The sequence below is a fragment of the Acanthopagrus latus genome, chromosome 15 (genome assembly GCF_904848185.1).
Source record: "Acanthopagrus latus isolate v.2019 chromosome 15, fAcaLat1.1, whole genome shotgun sequence".
Lineage (NCBI taxonomy): Eukaryota > Metazoa > Chordata > Actinopteri > Spariformes > Sparidae > Acanthopagrus > Acanthopagrus latus.
Window position 1 is genome coordinate 19,180,287 of NC_051053.1, and position 23,317 is coordinate 19,203,603.

At 43.4% G+C, this 23,317-nt stretch overlaps 2 protein-coding genes and 1 long non-coding RNA gene across 7 annotated transcripts in view; 2 read left to right on the forward strand and 1 right to left on the reverse strand.

Annotated features, from left to right (window-relative positions):
• The first annotated feature begins 2,142 nt into the window (after positions 1-2,142).
• Positions 2,143-16,374, forward strand: tnfaip3 (tumor necrosis factor, alpha-induced protein 3). The gene is made up of 9 exons (XM_037124316.1): positions 2,143-2,405; positions 5,100-5,497; positions 10,175-10,365; positions 10,520-10,661; positions 11,170-11,340; positions 11,425-11,605; positions 11,856-12,853; positions 13,003-13,208; positions 13,404-16,374. Exons 2-9 carry the CDS (start codon positions 5,191-5,193, stop codon positions 13,689-13,691), a joined length of 2,484 nt encoding a protein of 827 aa, XP_036980211.1. The 5' UTR covers positions 2,143-2,405; positions 5,100-5,190; the 3' UTR covers positions 13,692-16,374.
• A 1,538-nt stretch (positions 16,375-17,912) lies between these two features.
• On the reverse strand, positions 17,913-23,297 carry LOC119033154. The gene is made up of 2 exons (XR_005079186.1): positions 22,169-23,297; positions 17,913-18,614 (listed from the first exon to the last, which is right to left on the reverse strand). It is a non-coding gene; the product is annotated as an uncharacterized LOC119033154 (long non-coding RNA).
• sdccag8 (SHH signaling and ciliogenesis regulator sdccag8) overlaps positions 21,484-23,317 on the forward strand; it is a 50,153-nt gene continuing 48,319 nt past the window's right edge. For 2 of the 5 annotated variants that reach the window (XR_005079185.1, XM_037122831.1), the window contains exon 1: positions 21,501-21,787. Coding sequence is in view for 3 of the 5 variants with exons in the window: in XM_037122831.1 (XP_036978726.1) it covers positions 21,721-21,787 (67 nt within the window). In the remaining 2 variants the exon portion in view is untranslated. Of the gene's footprint in view, positions 21,788-23,317 lie in introns of all 5 variants that reach the window. The other 3 variants (XM_037122829.1, XR_005079184.1, XM_037122832.1) reach the window with 3 other exon arrangements.

The following is a 23,317-nucleotide window of genomic DNA, read 5'->3' on the forward strand; positions in this document are numbered from 1 at the left end:
ATTTGTTGCTGCTCTGTAGTGAGTAAACTGAAGAACATGCCACCATGAGCATGAACATGAAATACAGGAACCAGCATGCACTGACGCATTGGATCTTTCTCTGAAAGGGAACTATAATTTGTCAGTGCATACCATCTGAGTGTATCAGCCCTTTCTGTGTCACACATCCACCGACATCGAGTCAGATGTGACAGTTGGGGAATATGCAGCGAGTTGTGACTGCATCTCGGTTGTAGCTCCTGTGTTGGTACACCGCAGTAAACAGTCGCTGTACTTTGCCACACGCTGAGCTTAGTCACTGATAATAAAACTTCTTAACCACCGTAACCCACAGGTGCACAGAGGTCTTGTAGAGTGTCAGGCTTCTCTGCGTCTCTGACAACCGCAGACGTAAGGAAAGGCGGTCTGTTGATGTTTGGCACGAATCTCGGTTGTGAAAAACAACTACGCTGTACAGTAGAGCTGCGTGTGAGGCAGAATTGAACGTACTACAATGAACTTTATCTTGTTGCGAAACAGAATCAGTTTAATACTGATCCAAATGAGACCATCAGCCAGAATACTGGTTGATACTATATAGTTGCCTGTCACCAGAGGTTAGAAGCTGCTCTGTAGTCTAAAACACAAAAGTCTACTTAGCCTCAAATGGATGCATTACCCCGTTACAGCTGTGTTTAAATAAAGAAAAACAGTGTTGAAAATATGTTTGGTCTTTCTTTAACTTTAACTCACTTTCAGGGCCAGATCGAGATCTTTACCACAGGAGGTAGCAGTGGTGCTTGTACCGCTATTGTCAACAAAAGGCACCCGAATCATAAAAATACCAAAGTTTCTTCAAGCTGCTTAAAAAGTCATAGGTTTGTGTGTGTTGTAACATCCAGATCAATTGTTGCCATTGGCTACATAAACATGTATTTTTAATGGCTCCCCTGAAGAGAAAGGTCATTTTTGTTACGTGATTTGGTGAAGTTCAAGACGTTCTCTATTTAACGTTTTATTGCCTATTTAAGAGCTACTATTTTTAGTACAAAATCATACTTTGTCTGCAATTTATGGTTACGTGTAAGTAGTTAACGGGGCACTATGTAGTTTTGGAGAAGAAATTCAAACTCATACTTAGAGGTAATGAAACAAACTCAGAAATATTCATTTTTTCCATAACTGAATACACAAACTGTACTCTGAGGAAAATAAGGTGAAGTTAGAAAGGTGGCAGGGTCCGCCACATATCAACAAAGTAAAACGGTATGAAATTGTGTTGTCCTTTAATGCCATTTTACTCAGCTTTGTTTTGGCGTAGAAAATCACTCAATAAAGATCTTTCCTCTTCTGGTTTAAAATATATTCTCCAAAACTACATACTGCACGTCTAAGTTATTGCCTGATCTATTTTACAATCTACCTGTATGACAGATTTTGTCATTGTAATCTGTATACTACTGCATGTCTGTCTGTCCTATGAGAGGAATCCCTCTTCTGCAGGTCATCTTGAGGTTTCTTCTACCTATTTCTCTGTGTGAAAAGATCTTATCCTTACTTGAATCAAGGCTCTAAGGACAGAGGGTGGATGGTAAAGGCCCTTGAGTGTGATTTGTGATTCTTGGGCTATATGAATAAAACTGACTTGACTTGAACTTAACTTACTGACTGGTGGAAGAAGAAAGAGAAGGAGAGGAAATACATAAATGTTGCAGCCATGAATCTAAGCATGACCCACGTCACATCCCTCTGAGCACCACAAACATGATTTCACATCATCATTGCAATACCTGCACTCACCCAACACAAACAGCAAATAAACAGACACACAAGCATGAAGTCAGTCAGTTAAGACTACTTATCAAGGTAGGGGGGGTTCTTTCGCTTTCCTTACTCATTCTGCTGAGGCTGGACTCACTGCAGGATAATCATTTATTTCTGAGGCTGTCTCATGAAATAGAGTATGACGCGACCTGTCTGTCTCCCTCAGTGACGCTCCTTTGTGCACGGTAGGTGGGATATGCTTTTCAGCATCGAGTCAGACAGATGGGGGGCCCCCTGGTGGTGGGTGAGCGACACTGCACCGTAGTGAGAGAGCGAGAGCGAGAGAGAGAGCGAGTGAGAGAGCGAGAGCGAGAGAGAGAGAGAGAGAGAGAGAGAGAGAGAGAGAGAGGGAAATGGGTGGACGGAAAGTCCCCGTGTGGAAATCCCCCCCTTTTTTTTAAAACTATCTCCAGCGGACGTGTGTACTCTTCTGAAAGGCGTCGAGAGCTGCGAAGGCTCCAAAACAGATTCTGATACTGAAGGGAAGAGAAGGTTTGAATGGCGCCGAGGACCGCTGCGGTGAGGCTGAGTGAAGTGGCTGAGAGAGGACTAGCCTGAGCATCCGGGAGAGGGCTTTGTTATTACCCCGACATATTACACAGGTAAGACAGCCGTCCTCCCCTGCCCGAGCCCCCCCCACCACCACCCCCATGTGGACATCGTTCCTCGCCAAGTGTTTGTGCGTATGTGAGAGGGAGAGACACAGAGACCTGGCGGCTACATCACGCTCGGGCCTTGAGTAACGTATGGTCGTGTTTCTGGGGACATGGAGGAAGCTTGAAGCCTGCTCACGACAGTGGCTTTGACAGCCATTGTTTACAAAGACGTCACCCCCCCCCGCGAGCGGATAGCAGGGCATTTAAACAGCCAGATGTGAGCGTCGGCGCCGCCACACTGTGTCGATGCCCGCGTCGCGAGACGCGATTGAGGGGCTACATTGTTCCAGAGGTAGTTGTCATTGGAATTACGTAAGCCTTTAACGTCAGCAAAGTCTCCTGTTATTGTGTTTTTGTGTAGCCGGCCGTCCTTAAAACCGCAGCGTCCACCGCCGTGAAGGCTGTCTTGTCTGCCCCTGAAGTCTGCCGGCGGTGCCAGCACAACAAAAACAGCGATTAATGGCCCGTGTCGGCGTGCTCACTGACACCCAGGTGTCTGTTGTCTGGTCCCTTAATGTGAAGGAGTGAGTAGCCCTTTTAGCATGGCCTAGTCTGTTGTTGCACCTGCTGCTGTTTGGGGGTAGTAAAGGCACAGAGGCCACTACGAGCCAGGTGCTCAGGTGATGGTGTGAACTTCAGCTGTGTCCTCTGACTGGCAGCCTCTTGGGGTTTGACGTGAGGATGTTGCTGGAAGTTATAAAGTCAGCACTTAAAACTCCAGGCCTGCTTGCTGACCACCACTTTCCACTTCCCGTGAGCTGACACCCCTGTTCGTTTTGGGGCGAAATGCTCCTTTAAAAACCTCACGCGTGACACACTTAAGGCAAGCACTCTTTTGCAGTGCTCCTGCTGTGAAGTTTAAGGCCATGACAAGACTGTCAGGTAATTCAAGTTGGCGTCAAATGTTTGTCCGCATTCTTTTAGCTGATAATTAAACCCTCAAACTGAAATTTCCTGACCTGAACTAGGGAACTTTGCCAACTTTAGTTTCTGTTTTATAGAGACGAAATCTGTGTACAGCTGCTTGAAGTAAAGGTGCTATTTGTAAGAAAAGTTTATTTTAGTCTCACTCCTGACTCGTCAAATAATGATGTTCTGGGATGGTGGCTGGCCGAACCGTCCTACAATCCCAGAGGGGTAGGGATACTTCAAGTCAGCTACACACATCATAAAAAACCTCTCTATAGATTCTGGCAGCACAACAACACTGAAGAATCCACTATATGGTGGGTGGTGATGGATCTCTGACACAGCCAGCATTAAACTGTGATGTACTGTGAACAGTATCGTCTGGTGTCACACTGGCGGGGGTATTAAACATCTTCTGACCATTCCTAGCCTTACTTTTTTTTACCTTAGCTCCTCAGAGTGTAGCCAATGGCGACAACAGTTGATTGTCGAGTCTTATCCACAGGCGGCCAAGTTCTTGTTGCTTTGGGCTGGTGTTCCGCCCGAGCTGCCGACCCAAAGCGTCTGTATTTGACAGGAAGTAACATTTTGTCGCCTTAAAGGGGCTCTGTGGAACTTCTGCATCGTTAGTTTATGTTATCGGACTCCATTTTTAAACTAACCTAAGCTGCTTTCGCTCTCACTGAGGCACTAAGACGAGCCACTGGAGAATATGCGTCAAGTTGCATCCTTTCAGAAAAATCAAACAGCACAATCCAACAGCATTAATCGATACACATATATGTACATGTAACTTCCTGGAAAAAGATTGATTGTTCTGTTTCAGCCCCAGGTCATCAGGTACCTGGCTTTCAGGCCAGAGATGTCAAGTCAGGATGTCACCATTTGTAGACAGAGTTCATGGAAGGGAGAGAGGAAGACTTATGGCAAAAAGAAAAAAATGGTATAAATGATCCAAGTCCAGGCTTTCAGGAAGGTTTGCCAAATGTAAAAGCTTTCTCAGCCAATGATGACCCTCAGGACGTGACATGACGTGACACAGTAGCCTACATTTAAAAACAACAGAATCTGACTTCCTGGAGAAAGACTGATTGACAAGTCACATCCTCAGGCCGTCACATTCTGGCGCTTTGGGTTGGGCGTTCGACCAGAGCTGCCAACACAAAGTGTCAGTATCATATGACAAGTTCATGTCTGTGTTCCTGTCTCCTTAATTGACACTCAGTCATGAAAAACTATGAGAACTCCTGTTTCATACACACTGAAGGCATGCCGAGTTCTGTCCACTCGAGAAAAGCCTTCAGTGGGCGGTGAGGTCAGTGTGATCTTCCCAGCAGCCCAGGAAGCCCTGGGTGGCCTTCAGTTCAAGTATGGAAAGCACCAGCTTATTGTTTAGAGGCTCTGAGATCATCGGGACCCTGGGGTGCCCTGTTTAGGGAAACTCAAAAACCTTTAGGATGAAAATGAGAATTAAAAGAACAAACATGAAAACAAAGCGTTCTTTGTGTGCTTTACTCCTCTTGGCCCACCAGAATCTCCAGTAAAAGAAGCAGCTTTCAGAGTGCACAGTTGATCCTGTGTGTCGGGTGGTTTCCCGAACAAACTGTAAATTAAGTTGTATCTTGAGTGTCAATTAATAAGGAAGGGGAATCTCCACTGAAACTTTCCCACCAGTCTATACTATTATTTTCTGCTCTGCTCTAAAATAACACTCATCTTCTCTCCATCCAGTTTCCACGTTGTTTGGTCAGCGGTGGTTGGTGCCTCCTCCTCCTCGTTCCTCTTCCTCCCCTCCTTCCACCCACCTGGCCACACATCCGCCATGTCGCAGGGTCAGAACTTCCTCCCCAAATTCCTGTTTGTCTCCAACCTGCTCAAAGCGGTGAAGATCCGCCAGCGAGTGCCCAACGACGTGGTTAAGCCGGCCACCAGTGGCGGGCTGATGCACCACCTGCGGGGGATGCACCGGTACACACTGGAGATGATCGCCATGAACCACTTCCCACAGGCCTTCAGGGAGGTGGTGCAGGCCGCCATCCTGGACCGAGCCATGCAGGCGTCGCTGGAGCAGGAGAAGAAGTTGAATTGGTGTCGGGAGGTGAAGAAGATGGTGCCCTTACGTACAAATGGTAAGAAGTTGTTGGATTGTGAAGTGTCCAATGATCCAGATTTGTATTATTTGAGCGGCTCTATCACATTTGAAGTACTTCATTGAGATATTGGGACGTTTTGGATGTTTTGTCACATACATGTGTGGTTTAGTTCCGTGTATTTGTGGAACAAAAAGAATATGTTCTGTTGGAGAAGGAACAATTCAGCAGATGGGTCATGGAGCTGAAGTTAAACGTCTGATTTCAGGAACTGTAGCGAGGAACTGTAGCGATCTGCTCCAGGCGGAGGAAGTGTTTTGCTTTTGTTTCATTTTCTGTGCTAGACGAGGTGCGTATCTATGAGTCAGGGCTATTTGATATGTAAATTCTGAGATGTCATTACTCACAAGCAGGGTTACTGTAAATGACAACAATGGAGGGACACGGGTTCCGCTTTCAGAAACACTCACTTTATAGCCCCTTGGTTTTGTGTCGAGCTGAGTTCAGTCAGCACCAGTGCTCAGTCATGTTTTCTGTTACGTGGATGTCGTAACACGGGAACATCCCAGAGTAGGCAAACATTTAGACATGGGCCTGATTACTTCTGATCTTAGCTCTGTACTGGGAATTTCTCTGCCCTCACGCGTGTTTACTGTCGCTGATGTTTCAGAGTGTTTCCACAGTTTTTCATTTACAACCTTAGGGGTATGTCCCCTCTGCTTTTGTTTCTGTGTAGGTGTGTAAGAGGATCATAAAACATCTCAAATCATTTTACTGACTCACTGACCTGGGCTTATGTCTCCATCAGATGTGTCACAGCTCACCCAGCCTTGTTAAATCAACAGTATCTTTGCGGGACATCTTTTAAAATCTATACTCCAGTAACCTTAAACACATCTGGTGTGTACATCAGACTCAGTTCTATTTTTAACTGAGGGGGGAAAAAACAATCTTCGAAGGGAAACATCAGTAATTCACAACAGACGAAGGAAGCGGAAATCAAGCTGGGTTGCAGATTTTACTTAAACATGTGAGTTTCCAGAGGAAATAGTTTCTTTCTCTCTCAGAGGAAGCAATTAACACTCAATAGTGAGAAATTCCAACATCAACCTCATCTCAGAATTTACTTTGAACCTTTACTGGATGGATGAGGAACTTGCCGGATGCTTTGTGTGTTTTGTTGCTTGCTTTCATAAGTACTGAAAGCCCATGTGAGGAGGGCCCCTGGAGATTCTGAAGTTAGCAATGACTAAAGTAGTTACTGTAACTCGAGTCAAAGCATGGTTCCTCTTCAGAAAGACCCCTCAATGGATGACAAACTTGCCAGACTTCGGCTGACAGTAACTGACCGGGATGGAATTTCCTGTCTTGCGAAGATGATGTCATAAAGATGAGACAGAATTTAGAGCCGGAGCGTCTAACTCTGAAGGACCCAGACGTGACTTTGAGCAGAGGACGGACAACACACAGACACACACACAGACACAGACACACACAACCACACACAACCACACACACACACACACAACCACACTCACAGCGGATTGACTGACTGCTGCTGAGTCACTGGAGCTCAGCAGACACACATACAGAGATGGAACGTGAGAGAGCAAAAGTCCATCAACGAACGTCCAGCCAGAGCAGGTCATATTAATCGAGCTTCTCAAAGTCGTAACACTGCTCTGAGATCAGTCTCTACATTGCTATGGATATAAATGTACCCATTAGCTCGAAGCCATTTTCACATTTATGAGATTTTACAAAAGATTAAAACCTCTCAACTAATTTCAGTCGTCTCAGAACTTCATTCTCAGGCTCAGAGACATACAGCTGACCATCTTGAAAGAAAAACAGCTTCATAAAATGTTCGCTCCCCAGCAATTAAAATAACTGTTTTCCGGTTTCATGCAACTTTTCCAACCAGTGAAGAATTATTGAAATTCAGTGCGTCTTCTGTCTTGGATGTCTGGGACACATCCGAGGGTTTTTCCCCTAACAGCATCCCATGTCTGTCATGTGTCCCCAACAGGCAGGATTTGTTCAGCTACAATACACTGACTCTACATTCTGTAGTAGCCGAGAGGACTCACTCACACACACACACACACACACACACACACACACACACACACACACTCACACAAAGTTACAGATTTCAGGCTTCTCTTCTTAAAGAAGCAGTACACCCAAAAATTGAACTTCAGCCATTTTCTACTCATCTACTGGATGACGGAAAGTCAGGTTAAGTTTTGTAATCTACATTTCTTGAGCTTTCTACCAAAACGGCTTCAAATCATTCTTCTAAACAACTGAAACTTATGTAAACCACCAGACAAAATAATAAAATGGATTCATAAGGGTCCTTGGGCATCTCTGGAAGTCTCAAGATCCCCAGCTGATTTGAAAAGACATTATTTACACCCTTTTTTTTTTCTTTAGAGCTGCTCTGAGCTGTTATTTTCTCATTAAATAAGTGTTAAATACCTTACCAGTAATCACTGGCACAGAGTGTTTGGCCAGTAACCTTTGTCTCTCCTCCCCCTGCTCATGCGAGTATCAACAGTAAAGACATTTTTGTGTATACTTGCAAATTTTATCCAATCGGGACAGAGAAGTCTGTAAAGGGGGGACACTGTCTGCTTGAGGGAACTGGCAGAGAGCAGTTTTCCCCTATTTTGGTACCTACATCAGCAAACAGGTCAGGTGAAGAAAAACCCTTGAAGAAAAGAAAGTGATCAGAACAAAGATTGGTGTATTATCAAAGCAGAAGCAAAAGTAGTATTTTGTTGGAGTGATCTCATCAGTTGGCTCTCAGACGAGTCTGGGATAGATGATGATGTATGACACAAACCTAGAGCATCATTGTAAAGCACAGCATTGCAAACTTGTGGTAAGTGTCACCTGGATGGTGACCAGATGAGGATTAAGTCTGGTCCCACACTGGTGTGTTTTCAGGAAGTGTCCCAGCTTGCCACAGAGGAAGTGTCTATATTTAGACAGATGGGACCAGCAGACCATCTCTCATCTTTAGTTGGCAGGCAGCTTGATTCAGGGTCAAAAGTCTGTGTGTTTTTGCATACGAGAGGAAGTGATTATTGGGCGTTACTGTTCCTGTTCGTCATGTATCTCCGTTGACGACAGTGTGTTGTTGAGGATGACTTTTCTCACCAGAGAGCTGTGCATTTTATGTTTTTGTTGAGAGTGATGCAAGAGCGCCGAAATGCAACAACAGCGAGCTAGACTGAAATAGAAGTACAGTGAAATCGTTCCTTCCCTTGAATAAAAAAACAACTGTATCTCACATTGCAGTCATCTCGCACCACAGTAATTTTGAGAAAATCAGATCACATTTTGGCCTATGGCATGACACTTAGGTCTGGCTAAACCCATTTCAGAACTGATGTGTTGCAGGAAAACCTTCTCTTAGCTGTGATTTAGATAACTTTATAGATCTAGTCATGTGAAAAACTCTTCAGATGAGGATTAATTTTCATCAAAAAGTTTTGTGTTTAATGCAGCATTATTATAAAAAGAACACTGGTTATTGTATTTATCAACTCTTAGATTAATTGGCAAATATTTTTGTTGTTGAACAAAAAGAGAATTGGCAGAAACCAGCTTCTTAAGTTGGAATATTTTGAGCTTGTTTACTCACCTGTGGCATTAAACTGAAAACCCTTGGGTTGTGGACAAAACAAGACATCTGAGGACTTCATCTTGGGCTTTGGGAAACATTGATCAACATTTTTCATTGTTTTTTCGAACATTTTATGGACCAAACAACATATTGATTCATCAAAGTAAGCAACAGATTGTTTGGCAGTGAAAATAATCATTAGTTGCAGCCCCAGAGCAAACTTTTGCTTGATAAACATCACTGAACAGAGGAGTTCAGTTCATAGAGGTAGTCAGAATATGCACATTACAGTATACGTGAACACACATGTCATCTCAGCGCTCATTAATCACAGCCTTCATCGGGTGTTGATAGTGGTAGTATAAAAGATAACATTCCATCCTGTCCAAGCCACGCCCCTGTGGAAAGTCCAGGACCAGCTGAGTAGCATTGATGAGTGCGGATCATAGGAGGGGAACACACGCACACACACACACAAAAGGCAGAAGTTAGTACGGGGAAATTCCTGTGTTTAGTGTGGCAACAGGGCTTTTCATTGCTACACAATTTGACAAACATGGGCTCTCCTGTTTCACAATGTGAAAAAGACCCAGCGCTACCATAGGAGACTAAATAAAATTCCAAGGTTTTGAGTTGCTCATGACACACCAACATACACAAACAGCAATGCCTCCTTGAGAGACTTAATCTCTCTGGACAGTAAGCGGAATATAGAGAAAGTAGTTTTCTTTAACATGAAATGAGTTTAGTTTTTACAGGCAGAATGAAAGTAAGTCAGGTAAGTTCGGAGCCATTTCTCTCAGGCCAGCTGGGTAAAAGCCTGCCTTTGTCTGTGGTGTGTGCATACTTTCAGGCATGTGAGGGTCATATAATAGTCTAGACACCAGATAGGGCGACAACCGGCCCGATGGCCTGGAAATCCCCAGACTTTTGTTACGCTTGTGTGTGTGTGCGCACTGCAACTGACTGCATTTGCATGTGCCACTGCATAATTTTAGAAGTTTCTGTCCTCTATACAAAAGTTAACTTCCCGTAGCACTAATATCATATGTTTCTTCTGTTTGTGTGTGTGTCAATAGGAGATGGGAACTGTTTGCTCCATGCGGCCTCTCAGTACATGCTGGGCGTTCAGGACACAGACCTGGTGCTTCGGAAAGCCCTCCATGGTGTTTTGAAAGAGACGGACACTGGTGTCTTTAGAGCCCGCTTCCAGGCAGAGCTGCTGGGGTCCCAAGAGTTCACCCAGACTGGACTTCGATACACCACCATGGTATGAAGATTCGACTACATCCACATCAAAACCTTCTCTAAAACTCTGCATTAAGATATTGCAAAACTCTTGCTGATATGATATGCAAACGTAGTCAAAGTTTATATCCCAACTTGGTGTGTATACACATACATGTGTGCGTGTGTTGTCCCAGAACTGGGAGGAGGAGTGGGAAAAGATTGTGAAGATGGCGTCTCCTGTCTCCAGTAGCAACGGCCTCCAGTTTGATTCTCTGGAGGACATCCACATCTTTGTCCTCTCCAATATTCTCCGGAGACCCATCATCGTCATCGCAGGTAATCCCCTTATATCATCTCAAAGTTTATTTATTGCTAGTTGTTGGCTGCGGTCACACTGGTCTTGTTTCAACATGTATTCAAGTGATGCTGGAGGTTAGGGTGTCTCCTCAACCACATGCCCTGGCATTTAGCTGTTAGTTTGATTACACTGAATCAGCTCCTCTTTATTGTGGTTTGAGGATGTAGGGTGTTATACTTATTGTGCTTTATAAACTACGTGGAGGGTAAAGGTGCAGAAACTTGTTTTAAGCTGTATTTGAGTTTTTTTGGGTGCTGAAGGGATGACATTTTTGCAGGCTAACTGGAAGTTAGCATCACCCTTGTTCCCTCATCAAAAATCCTTTGGGATTTTCAACTGGATTTTGGATTATTACACTAAATAAGATCTGGGGCAAACGCAAGTTTATGTTACTTAGACATTTTGTTCATCAAATTAATTTTTGTTTCAGTGCTAACATGCTAACAACAGCACTTATTAAATCTCTTCTTTCCGTTCTTTCTTCAGACCAGGTGGTCAGGAGTATGAAATCTGGTTCCTCCATCTCTCCTCTGAATGTGGGCGGGATTTATCTGCCGCTACACTGGCTGCCCACAGAGTGCTACAAATACCCGATAGTGCTCGGCTATGACTCCCAGCACTTTGCACCCCTCATCACCATCAAAGACAGTGGTCCAGGTAAGAAAGCTGATACAGCCAGTGACTGATGCGAAGTTTCTCATGTTTGTGTGTCCATCTAACATCTTGGTTTGTATTTCCCAGAGATCCGAGCAGTACCGCTGATCAACCCAGGACGGGGAGGCTTTGAGGAGCTAAAGGTTCACTTCCTGATGGAGAAAGAACAGCAGCAGAAAGAGAGACTTCTCAAAGACTACCTGCTGCTGATAGAGATTCCCGTCATAGGCTTGGGCTACGACGCCACACGAATCATCAATGCTGCACGGTACCTACAGATTATAAGCTTTGTCGCCTAAATGGACAAAAAGGAAGAGAAAAAGTTTTGAATGTTGCAACTCGGGAACGAGGAGGTTTATTTTAACTTGATGATCACAGATTTTGTAATATCATTGGTTTAACTTCCTGAAATCAGTACAGTGAAGACAAACTCTTTTAACATAATGTAATGCAAATATGTCTCCAATCTCATCAAGTGCATTTAAGTAAAGAGCTGTATTTTATGTCTCTGTCCCAAGGTTGGATGAAGGCAACCTCCCTGAGGACATGAACCTGATGGAGGACTACCTGCAACTCGTCAACCATGAGTACCAGCGCTGGCAGGAGGACAAGGAGCAGGCATGGGCTGCCCAGCCGCAACGCCCGCCACCCTTCTCCGTCTCCCAGCTCTCCCTCATTGAGATCCGCTGTGCCACACCACGATGCACCTTTTACGTCTCCGTAGACACGCAGCCTCATTGCCATGAATGCTTTGAGAAGCGACAGGCCACTACAGGTGGAGGAGCGAGGATAGAAGGGGTGGTGCAGACTAAGGGAGGAGGGGTGCAAGGTGGGGTAGGAGTGATAGGGGGATCAGAGACTGAGGTGAGCTCCAGAGGAGCACGAAGCAGCAGCCCCCCATCCTCCTCGTCTGGGAGAGGGGTGGTGTTATCCAGCCCCCGATCTGCTCCACCCACTGCTCCCAGCCTCAGCCTGTACAGTGAAACTCATGCCATGAAGTGCAAGACACCTGGCTGCCTCTTCACCCTAAGCGTGGAGCATGATGGACTTTGTGAGCGCTGTTTCAACTCCAGGCAGAACCACGGGCCCCCTGGAGCTGGAACGGCTGCTACAGGACTCCCTGGCCCCAATGGAGGGCCTATAGTCCCCCATCCGGCCCAGGGCTCCGGCTGGACCCAGTGGGGGGGCCGTGAGACAGAGACGGAGCGCTGCAGCATGTGCAGACAGGAGGTGTTCAGGATATTCAATGGCCTGTGTCCTCCCTGCATGCAGAGACAGCAGGCTCCAGAGAGGGGAGAGCCACAGCAGAACAACACCAGGACTGAGGCATCGTCTTCAGCTTGGAGCCAGGCCAGGGATGCTGAGCGACCGTGCCTCACCCTAACCCCAGGGCACACCTCAGCCTGGCAAGCTCCTCTGGCCCGCCCTTGTAAAAGATCTGGCTGCCAGTTCTTTGGGACGCCAGAGAAGCTGGGTTTCTGCACTATTTGCTACGTAGACTATCAGACCAACCACCGTAAGTCATGACACTAAAACTGGAACACTTTGAAAATGTCTTATCAAGTTATTTAAGTTACTTTAAACAAGAGTCTTTGTCAGTTTCTTTTGTTTCTCAAATGTCAAATCATATGGGACATTGCTTACGCTGGCCGCTGTCTGTTCCAGACCTGACCCCTCCCCCTGCCCCGGTCCAGAGCCGGCATGGTTTGGAGGCAGGCTTCCAGAATGCCTCGCGGTGTCGTGGGCCTGGGTGTGGCGCGGTAGGCAAAGCAATGCTGGAGGGCTACTGCGACAAGTGCTACGTCAAAGAGCAAAGCGCACGGCTCAACCAAGTGGCACATCGCACACCACACTCCCCTCCTCCTGTCATGGTAGGTGTCCACCATACTTTCTAAACTCCTCCCTTGCTTTGTTTGTCTTTTGTTTACTGCTGGTTGTATCTTATCCTTCCTTTGTTTGTCTTTGTCTTTCTTCTTTCTCTTTCTTTGATTCTCGCTGCCTATTGGTTGACAGTTGTCTCTCAGTTGCCAATTGACCTTTTCTCTTCTCTTTCTCTGTACTAAAAGCGTGACCGAGCAGTCAAACCCAGATCTTCGCAGCAATCCCAGACCCAGACCCAGACCCAGACTCAGTGCCGGCGGAGTGGCTGCAGCAATGTGTCCCCGGGTTGCACAGACCTCTGCCCGGAGTGCCACACGCGTGGCCAGGGCAGAGAGGCGGGCAGACGGGCGCAGGCGCCCAAGGAAAAGTCCAAGCAGCGGTGTCGGACGCAGGGCTGTGACCACTACGCCAACCAAGAGAAACAGGGCTACTGCAACGAGTGTGACCACTTCAAACAGATTTACCGCGGCTGACCACATTCGCACCCACGCACGCAAAAACGATGAAGACACATCGCTAGCACGCTAGAGCCGCTGCCCTGCTGTGGGCGCCCCATGCCAGTCAATGCACCTCTGATACTAACTAACCAACTAACTAACTAGCTAGTGAGTAACTAGTAACCTTATGGCCTGAAAATCAAACCCCCCATGTAGAATGTGAAGAGAGAGTGTGTGTATGTGGGGGGGAGGGGGGTGAGTGTATGTATGTGTGCGTGTATGTGCGTGCGTGTGTTCACAGTAGACATGGCCTCCAGAATACCTCTTTGTGCAATTATTATCATCTGATGTGCCCTGTGCACTTACACGGTGAGAGGTTTGGCTACATGTCAGAGCAACTGACTTAACTCTTGTGTACAATATGTATTTAGAGGTACGCAGTGAATCGTGCCGGACAAAATGATTGTATGTTGACATAACAAGAAGCATCTGACATTGCTTTCTAGACCACAGCCAAGGATTTATACCCCCCGTCTGTCTGTCTGTCTGTCTGTCTTAACCCATCTGTGTATCTGTCTGCCTGTCTGTCTAGCATTTGCTCTGCAGAGTGAGGGATGCAGTGGTTGGGGGAGCCCAATGAGGAAATCTGTGGAAGTAATAAACAGAAGTGAAACGAACTGGGCCACAGCAAAGCAAGTGAAGTGGTGGAAATGAAATGAAATGCTATCCACCATCGTGTAGCTTAGTTCTACAAAAACAACTGTGTATCCAAATATAGACAAAGAAAGGCTCTTGCAATCAAATTATCAAGAGTTGATTTTCTTCCATTTTCCATTTGAGGCAACTTGACCTCGCTATTGTTGTTAATCTGTTATATAAAGTGAACATTATGACCTTCTAGATATGGAAAGTGAGGACAGACCATGTGTCTGAACAGTGCAAGACAGACAGGGCAGGCCCCTGCTAGTTTTGGTGCTACATGTACAGAAATACAAGCCTCTCCATTGTAGCCAACATGCTGGCGGTGTCAGCGGACAGAAGGCAGAGAAGACAGTAGAGACAGGACTCATTCTCTTTCTATTCCTCCTGTCCTTCCTCTTATTCCCCCCCCCCCCCCCACCTCTCCTCCAAAACAGATCTGTTGCCTTGGACGTTGTTTTCCTGTTTACTGATCACTTAAGCACCTAGAAATGCATAGACACATACCTACACATGCGCACACAAATGTAGTAGCTGCAGTTCTGTCAGAAAGGGGATTGCCAACGAAAGAGAGAACTGAAAATGAGTGATTATCGACCTTACCACATGCACACATAATGCACACACATGCACATGGAAACACGGCTCTGTGAGATTGTATGCGCCCCACCCCAGCCTGAGGTGACGTGTAGGTGAACACACCTGTAGAGAAATGCATTCCTCTCTGCTCCACCCCACTGGATGTGCCAAGGTGACAATTTCAAAACTTCAGAGAGCAATCCCATTGCCTGCTTTGGCTAATCTTGTTTATCTGAATGTGTTTTGTGCTGTTGCTACAGCAGCACAGTATTGGGGCTGATCCTCGATAAGTTTTGCCTTTAAGTAGTGATTGAAATTTTATGGACCAGAGGAGCCTGATCAGTGATCCTGGATCAGTGCTCCCAACCTATAAAATGCTTTTGTGAATATGGATCTTGGTCCATATTGTAGGACCTTCCAACCCGATGCCTCATCTCCAACACACACACACAAACACACAAAACGCACGCATATGTGCGTCTGGAATACGCAAAACTGACATTCCTGTTTTATTTTCTAATTTGTTTTGGGATTTTTTAATGTATTTTGATATATTTGGTTTTGTTTCTGCCAAAAAAAAAAAAAAAAAATACATGTGCCATCAATCGCCAAACAGTTGTTGTTACCTCCTTAAAAATGGCCAGCCTGGATCACTCTAAACTAACTAGCATGCCACAGATAGACATCTTCGATTTCGTGTAATCACAGGCGAGAGCTTATCAAGCGCTCTCATGTGGAAAATCCCCAAATGGGCAGTGTCTTTTTATGAGTACATATAACGTCCAAATACTAAGAAATATTTAACCATGGAGAGAACCTCAAGCATAAAACAGTTATCAGACAAACTCAAACGTGATATCAACTGGAAGAGTTATTCCCCTTAAACTTCTGCTATAGGCAGATGTCCATCTGTGGCTCTGGTTAGAAAAGCATAGACAAACAGGCTCTCGGTCTGCCTTTTCATTCAACTGTATCTTAAGCTGTCGGGCCAGCCCACGTGTTGACGGCCTGTACGTAGATCTCTGTGTGCTTTAATCACCTCTAGACAAACCTTAATCAATTAAAGGCCAATTAGTGGTCAGCTCGTCAGAGCCTCTTAAAAATGCTTTCGGGGCGTTGGCAGAGTTTGACAGGGAGGAGATCACATAAGTTGCACATGACTTGTCTAAGCTGCTGAGGCATTTAGGAATGGTACTCCGACTCGCTTAGGGACATTCCAACAGTAGGAAGAGCATCCGCTTAAGAGCAGAAGGTGTAACAAAACATGCAAACTGTGTGGAAGTTTCTTTGTGTGACCTTTTTCGACAATAGGGTATTGTATGAAAAAAAGCCTGGTTTTATTTGTTAAGTATTTATTCATATCAAGATATCTGTATTGTGTGATTCAATAATTATTTATATGTCGTCCTGAAATGAATTATTTTTATTAAGAAATCTGAAATCTGTCTAATGTGGTTCTTGTGTGTGTGTGTGTGTGTGTTTGAGAGAGTGTGAGTTATGATTATGAATGTAATTATTAGATTAAGTAGAATATGGTGTAATCAGAGATAAAAAAAAAACTTCACACATTGTTGACTCAGATACTTAGTAAACGTAAAAGTTTTGATTTAACTTTACTCAAGAAAAAGTAAGAAAGTAAAAATGAAAAGGAAGACATTTCTACTAACCGTTTTCTCATCTCATATTTATATTTTACATATAATATTCAAAGACTTTAAACTTAAAGGTCCATATGTCAGGGCTTTTGTTGGCCTTATACATGTGTGATATACGTGTGTGTGCTCTATCACGACACAAACCATGTGCACTTGCACATCCAGCTTGTGTGTGTATGTGTGTGTGTGTGTGTGTGTGTGTGTATGTGTGTGTGCTCTTTGAGATTTCAACATTGCACTCTTATTACAGCATCTCTCTCTCTCTCTCTGATGCCCCGTGTTGCCTAATTCTGTTTTTGCTGAAAAGCAGTTGCTCACTTTTGGCACTAGATCCCTCTCCAGTGTAGGAAGTACAGTGGGTGCTGCAAAAGTCATCAGATGACTGATCACTGAGGCCTGGTTTGTATGTGGCAGAGTGCACCATTTTCCCATGCTTAACTGGGTTAGCTCATTTTCTCTTTCTCTCCTCAACGCCTCCGTTGTTCTTATTTCTTTTCTCATTGTTACACATTTCCATACAAAAAAAGTTCAAATGATGAGGGTTTTTTTTCTTTTTTGAGGGGCTTTTTTTTTTTTAAAACCACTATTCATTTTTTTCCAGGCTTATGTTAGGGCACCAATGCTTTTAAAAAAATAAAATAAACAGGAAACCCCTACCCTCACATAGAATAACACAGGAGGAGTGGATGATGCAGTGGGAGGGGGGAGTTTGGAGTGAGGGGAGATATGGAAGTGACAGGTGGGGAATATGGCAGGGCAGAGGTGACATTTAACAAGTGTGGGGCTGCAGGGTTGTGCGTGGGCTTTCTCATCATCCTACAGTCTAGTATACCACAGTCAGATTGGTATGCTGATGTGGTTTCCTGGAAATACCCCAGTATGCAAACACTCCCTTGTATAACTGTTCCTTTGCAGATGAGCGCCGTTTCACTTGAAATGTGAGTTTGCTCCCCAATGTGGTGCAAGTAAACCTTCTCATGCAGGGTCTATGAAAGTAATTGTGTCACGTGATGTAAGTTACAAGATAAAAACTAAAATGTAGTGAAGATGCACAGCCAAACTTGCTAATTTCATTACCAAAGGCGTGTGGTTAGATGATGCTGACAAGGCTGACTCTTACACAAGACCTGCTGTCCGTTCAAGTGACGAGCGTAGAACTGTGTGTGCAAGAAACATGCACTGGCTGAAACAAGTGTGGAGACATTTATAAAACTATGTTTCCTGATCATGTGATTAATATCACAATATGGCAAATGTATGCATGAAAAAAAGATCAAGTAGATGTTTGCGATAATGGATTAGATCAGGCAAAAGTTGTCACGTGTCCAAAAACAAAAATATTAATCGATTATTTATTTCTTTGAACATTTAAAAAACTTTAGTTAAAATTATTCATTTGGACTGAAGAGGTCAAAGGTCATAACTTGGCAACATTTGTAGTATAAAGGTGAGGCAAGTTTATTTATGTAACACCATTCAGACATGAAGCAGTTCAGAGTTACAGAGACAAAGAAACAGATCAAACAAAAGCAAACATATGCGAATATAACGTTACAGATTAAAAATAAGTTATGAATCTAATTATTTAAAAGCCATGGTAAACAGTCATTTTTAAGACCTGATTTAAATGAATCTGTGACACTTTTTAGAGATCTCAGCTATTAAGAAAGCTTGTTGTTCAGGTGTGGAGCATAGACACTAAAAGCTGCTTCACCTGCCCTAGAAAATCTGTCCTTTGACACACAGGGAGCCAAAAGATATAGGTGTGTTGTACAAATGCTCAGGAGTCAAACAGCCTGATGACAGGAGCTTCTCTATAGTCTGGCTGTACGGCAGCAGGTACCTCTGTATCTTTCGGCAGATGGCAGCAGTGTGAACAGAGTGTTGCTGGGTGGGCTCCGTGAAGATTTCTCGCTTCTCCGATGTCACTGACGCTCGGAAGATGGTTACCAATGATGTTTGTGCAGTCTTAATCTCTTGCTGCAGAGCCGGTCAGATATTCCAATCAAGATGCTCGCTACTGCTTCTGTGTAAAAGTTGACAAGAACTTTGTTGCTGTAGTGTTACTTAAACGGGGAAGTTATTGAAGAAATCCCTATTATGCTCCTCAGTGAATGACTACAGGCTTCATATATGTATGTTAGTGATGAAAACATGTAAAAAGACACTTCTACTGTTATCATAGCAGGGTACTACGGCCCCATTACAACTACTATCTGTGCATTGTGCCAGCTAGTGCTCGTATGCTGGAGTCATTTTACCTGTGCTTTAGTTAGTTCATGTTCATTTTCATCGAATACAACTTTTTTTTATGAATATGCACCGATTTGAGATCAATGTAAACCAAACAAACAAAATTCCTTAAGGCTGCTACCGCTGGTCTCCTCAGCTCTGAGGAGGCATTTTAGCATCTTGAACTTTTACTATTTTACTCCACACCACCCTCACTGTTTCCAGATGCATCAAGCAGCTGCAAAATGTCAAAAAAAATAAAAATAAAAAACCCAAAACACAGCAGTGTCTACAACCTACACAGCATTGACTGTCAAAGTTATCAACTGGTGAGAGAGTGAGGCACTTAGCAGCTGAAATACCAGATATTTCCCTCAGGAGATGTTGAAGAGCAAAGCAGAGCTAGTAGGGAGTTTCCTGGATGTGTGAATAAACAACTGTTTGTTGGCACATAAGCTGTTCAAAGTTCAACGATGTCTTAACGGCTTGTTTCCGCTCCTTCGAAAAAAACATACAAACAAACAAAAAAACCCCCAAAAAACACAACTACCGTTTATAAAATGACCAAATCCAGCTGACATGCAGTGAATGTGGGACCTGGTGCAACTAGAAGTCTGGAAACAGTACAAGAACCATTTATCAAGGTGCTTTTCAGTGTAAGAAGACACATACACACACACACACACACACACACACACACACACACACACACACACACACACACTAAACCAGCTGAGTATAAATCCACATGACCCAATCTCTGTGTTTAAACTGTCACAATAAACCATGAATGAAAATGTCAACTCTGGATTTGGAAGACAGCGTCTATTTGTCAATGAGCCCACCAAAAGTCTGACTCACTGTCTCCTTTGGTGAAAACTTAAATGTCGCAAAAAATCAAAAACACAGTTGAGGCTCATTCGACAGGAAGTTATCTGTCATTGTGCAATAGGAAGAGGGTGTATCCATGGTTACCTTTGTCTGACCCAGCAGCAAACATAGATCTGAGATACACCCTTCCACTGAACAGTATCTCTCACACACACAAACTAAAGATTATTTAATTTGAAAAATCCAGAGTCTGCGTCATTTCTGCCTGGAACTTGAGGCAGCCTCCATATATATATAATATCGGTGAAGTTGTTATCTGACGAAGAATCTCGCACTCAGATCTTAACCCTTTAACTTAATCCCATAATTTGATTCATTTGAATGTATGCTTTATACTTTGATTGACTCCTCTGTACATAATCACTTACTAAATTGTTCATAACATCCTAGTACAAGGATGAGGATTTAGAATAATTCATGAATACATATCAAATGCTTTAAAATGTCCTTACATCTGTTACATTACAAAACAGTGAGTTGTTTATTATTTATATTCTGCTTATCAATGCTAAATGCAGGGAGTCAAAAATAAAGATTCTGAAGACCAGTTCTTCATGTGAAATGTCCATTATTTCACAATCAGTGGCTTATTTATGATCTGAAAGTAGTTCTGAGTAATCCTGCAACTGGCAAGCACCTAGCTGCTCACTTTGTATCAGCAATCTGATCTTTGTGTGCAGGTCTGGGTATACATGTGGGAGTGCTCAAAGGTTACTCACTGGACTACCAAAATAAGTTGATAAGAGAAGTGAAAGTGACAGAGAGCAAAGCACAGCACATCATTACCAAACACCAAGGATAAAATGTGAGATTTGACCCTGGAGAGGCAGGCATTGCTTTCTCTAGTCACTCATGTTCCAATCTGCATCACATTATCTGCTGCAGCAGCCCGCGGGGATCCTTAAAGTTCTATCTTGTCAAATGTATTTGCTCACAAAAGTTTGTTTCAAACAATGAGTTCACCCAAAAGTGAAAATTATTACTGATCTACCCTCGTGCCGATGAAGAGTTGGGTGGATTTGTAGCAAAACAGCGCTGCAGCATTCTTCTAAACAACTGAATTGGATGAGGGCTTGTTTTAAACACAGAAAAAGAACATAAAATGGCTCCCTGGCATCGTCCAAGTCTCCGAAAGGGCAGTGATTCAAAACTGACTTGAAAAGATGTTATTTTCACCATTTAAAAGCTGAAATGTTCTCTGTAGCTGCTGAGCTGAAAGCCTTAGCACGCTTCCTGTCTGAAGTGGGTACACAACCTCAATCCAGCATAAAAAGGTGTAAATAATGTCTTTTCAAAGCAATTTTTGGATCTCTGCACTTCTGTAGACTTGGATCATGGCATATGAGCTGTATGGGCCTTTTTAGTCTTTTAAGTTTAAGTTAAGTTCTTTTTTTCTTTCTTTCTTTCTTTCTTGCCTCTGGACTTGTAGTTGTTGCTTTTTTTGTTGTTTTTTTTGTTTTGTTTTTACCTTTCATGATATTCTTTACTTGCTATGTTTATTGATTTACACCAAGATGCCAAAGAAAATAAAATCTGACGATTCATTTTGATTGATTGATTTTAATTAATTAATTTATCTTCTAACACCCCACACACTTAATGTTAAGGACAGCCCCTCAGCATCACACATTTAGACGTGTTGCAATACACCCACATACCCACAGGGTCGCAGACGTGAATCAACGTATTGTGACTACAAACAATGACTACAACTCCCAGCATCTGGCTGGCTGAGTTTACGGAAGTGGGAGCGCTTAGCAAATGAATGCATCGTTTTATAACACCATTCGCACCGGCTGGATTTTTCGCCGGGGCGGCCCTCTACTGTAGCTTGTAGGAAACGAGAACACCGCTCTCGGGGACTACAAGTGGAACAAAACAAACACACCACAGCTGGCGCTCGATGACCGTTACTACGTGCGGGCTGTTATGGTTGCTGTTGTAGTTGCTGTCATAGCCTAGCATGTTTAGTTAGTGACATACTGTGATAACACTTAAGTTATACATCAATGAAACCATTACACTCAGATGAGGAGGAAGAGGAGCAGCTGGGTGCTTACCAAAAAGAGCTGAGGCGTGAGTTAATATTTAACTGTGCTAAATGTGCTAACAGCTAAAGAGCGAGGCGTTAAATGGTAAATTCATATAATTAGTAAATGTGTTACAGCTGGGTGACAGTTAGATGAACCGAGGAGAGTTAACGTTATCCCATGTCCAACCATAGTGCCAGGAGGAGGAGAGGGCAGCTACAGTGCTGTCACTGCCACCTGTTGCTTTTCTGGGAAAACTGTTTCCAACTGACCGACAAGCATCCTGATAGAAAGTAGCTAACAGCTAAGCTAATTTGTTTCTTAAGTTTAGAAAACCAACTCAGGCTAATGTGTCAATTACTGACGGACTTCCTAAACGTTTTCCAGCACACACGGGTGTTAATTAAAAGTGGCACTTAGAGCTTACCGAAGTGAGGTTAGTTGTAGGTTGGAGAGACCCAGCGGCGCCTCTTACTCGGTTTCACCCGGTGTTGGCAGCTGGAGGACGGTTAGCTCGCCACCAAGAACGTCCCGCTGCGCTGGAGACTGATTTAGGGACTATTAATAAATTACCCTGTTGTTTGTTTCATTTACACAGGAAATGTTTCTTCATGCTGACTTGCTGAAATGTGTGAAAATACTGATAAAAAGTAGCATAAAACTGACTTCCTGTAGCACATTTTTTGGATTGCTAATGTGTTATGTATTTATCTTGCAAAAATTTAAGACAAAGGCATTTTTTTAAATCAATGCCAAATTGTATTCTTAAATTGGACAAATAAGACACATCTCTTTTGAAGATATTTTACTGCTTCTTCTAACACTCAAAATTATTTAGGAACGCTTGGATTTGCACTTGATTGTTAATTGTTGTTATTGTTATTACATATCTATCCCACTATCCCTAACGCTTTTGAGTAGTGTATGTTGGCTGATATGTGCCGATATTAATAATGTTTTTAAAAATCTTGCAGAACTTCAAATATTAGATTGCCATGACATTTTGCTGTTTTGGTGCACTAATTGAAGTTTATTGTTTAAATTGTAAAAGATCCTGCTTCCACCACAAAAAAAATCTAGTAGCAGGCTCTAAAACATTAAGATAAGATAAGGTAAGATCTACCTTTATTAATCCTTCCATCCAGCACAAATAGCACTGCATGAGTAGAAATGTACAAAAAATGTTTATAATGAAAATAAACAAGATAGAATAGAATAGAAATATAATGAACTATACAATTGATTACTATATTAGCATAAGCCATTGTTAGTTTATGACAATATATTCACCTGTGTTTATCCAGCTGTGAAAAAGCCTATTTAAGTTTGTCAGTTAATATTAATTTAGATGTGAATCTGTCTCAAACAATTTAATTGTATTTGGTTTAGTTAATTGTATATTGGAAAGTCTGGTGCTTTTCACAAATTGTTCTCTCTCAAATTTACGTGGTGGGCAAGTGTGTTGCTCCTGCACCACCTCTGTGGTCCTCTCTTTTAATTTATAAAATGACTTCAGCAGCTGAACTGTCATGGGGCACGGAAATAATATACTGTATATTATTGTGTATATTGGATT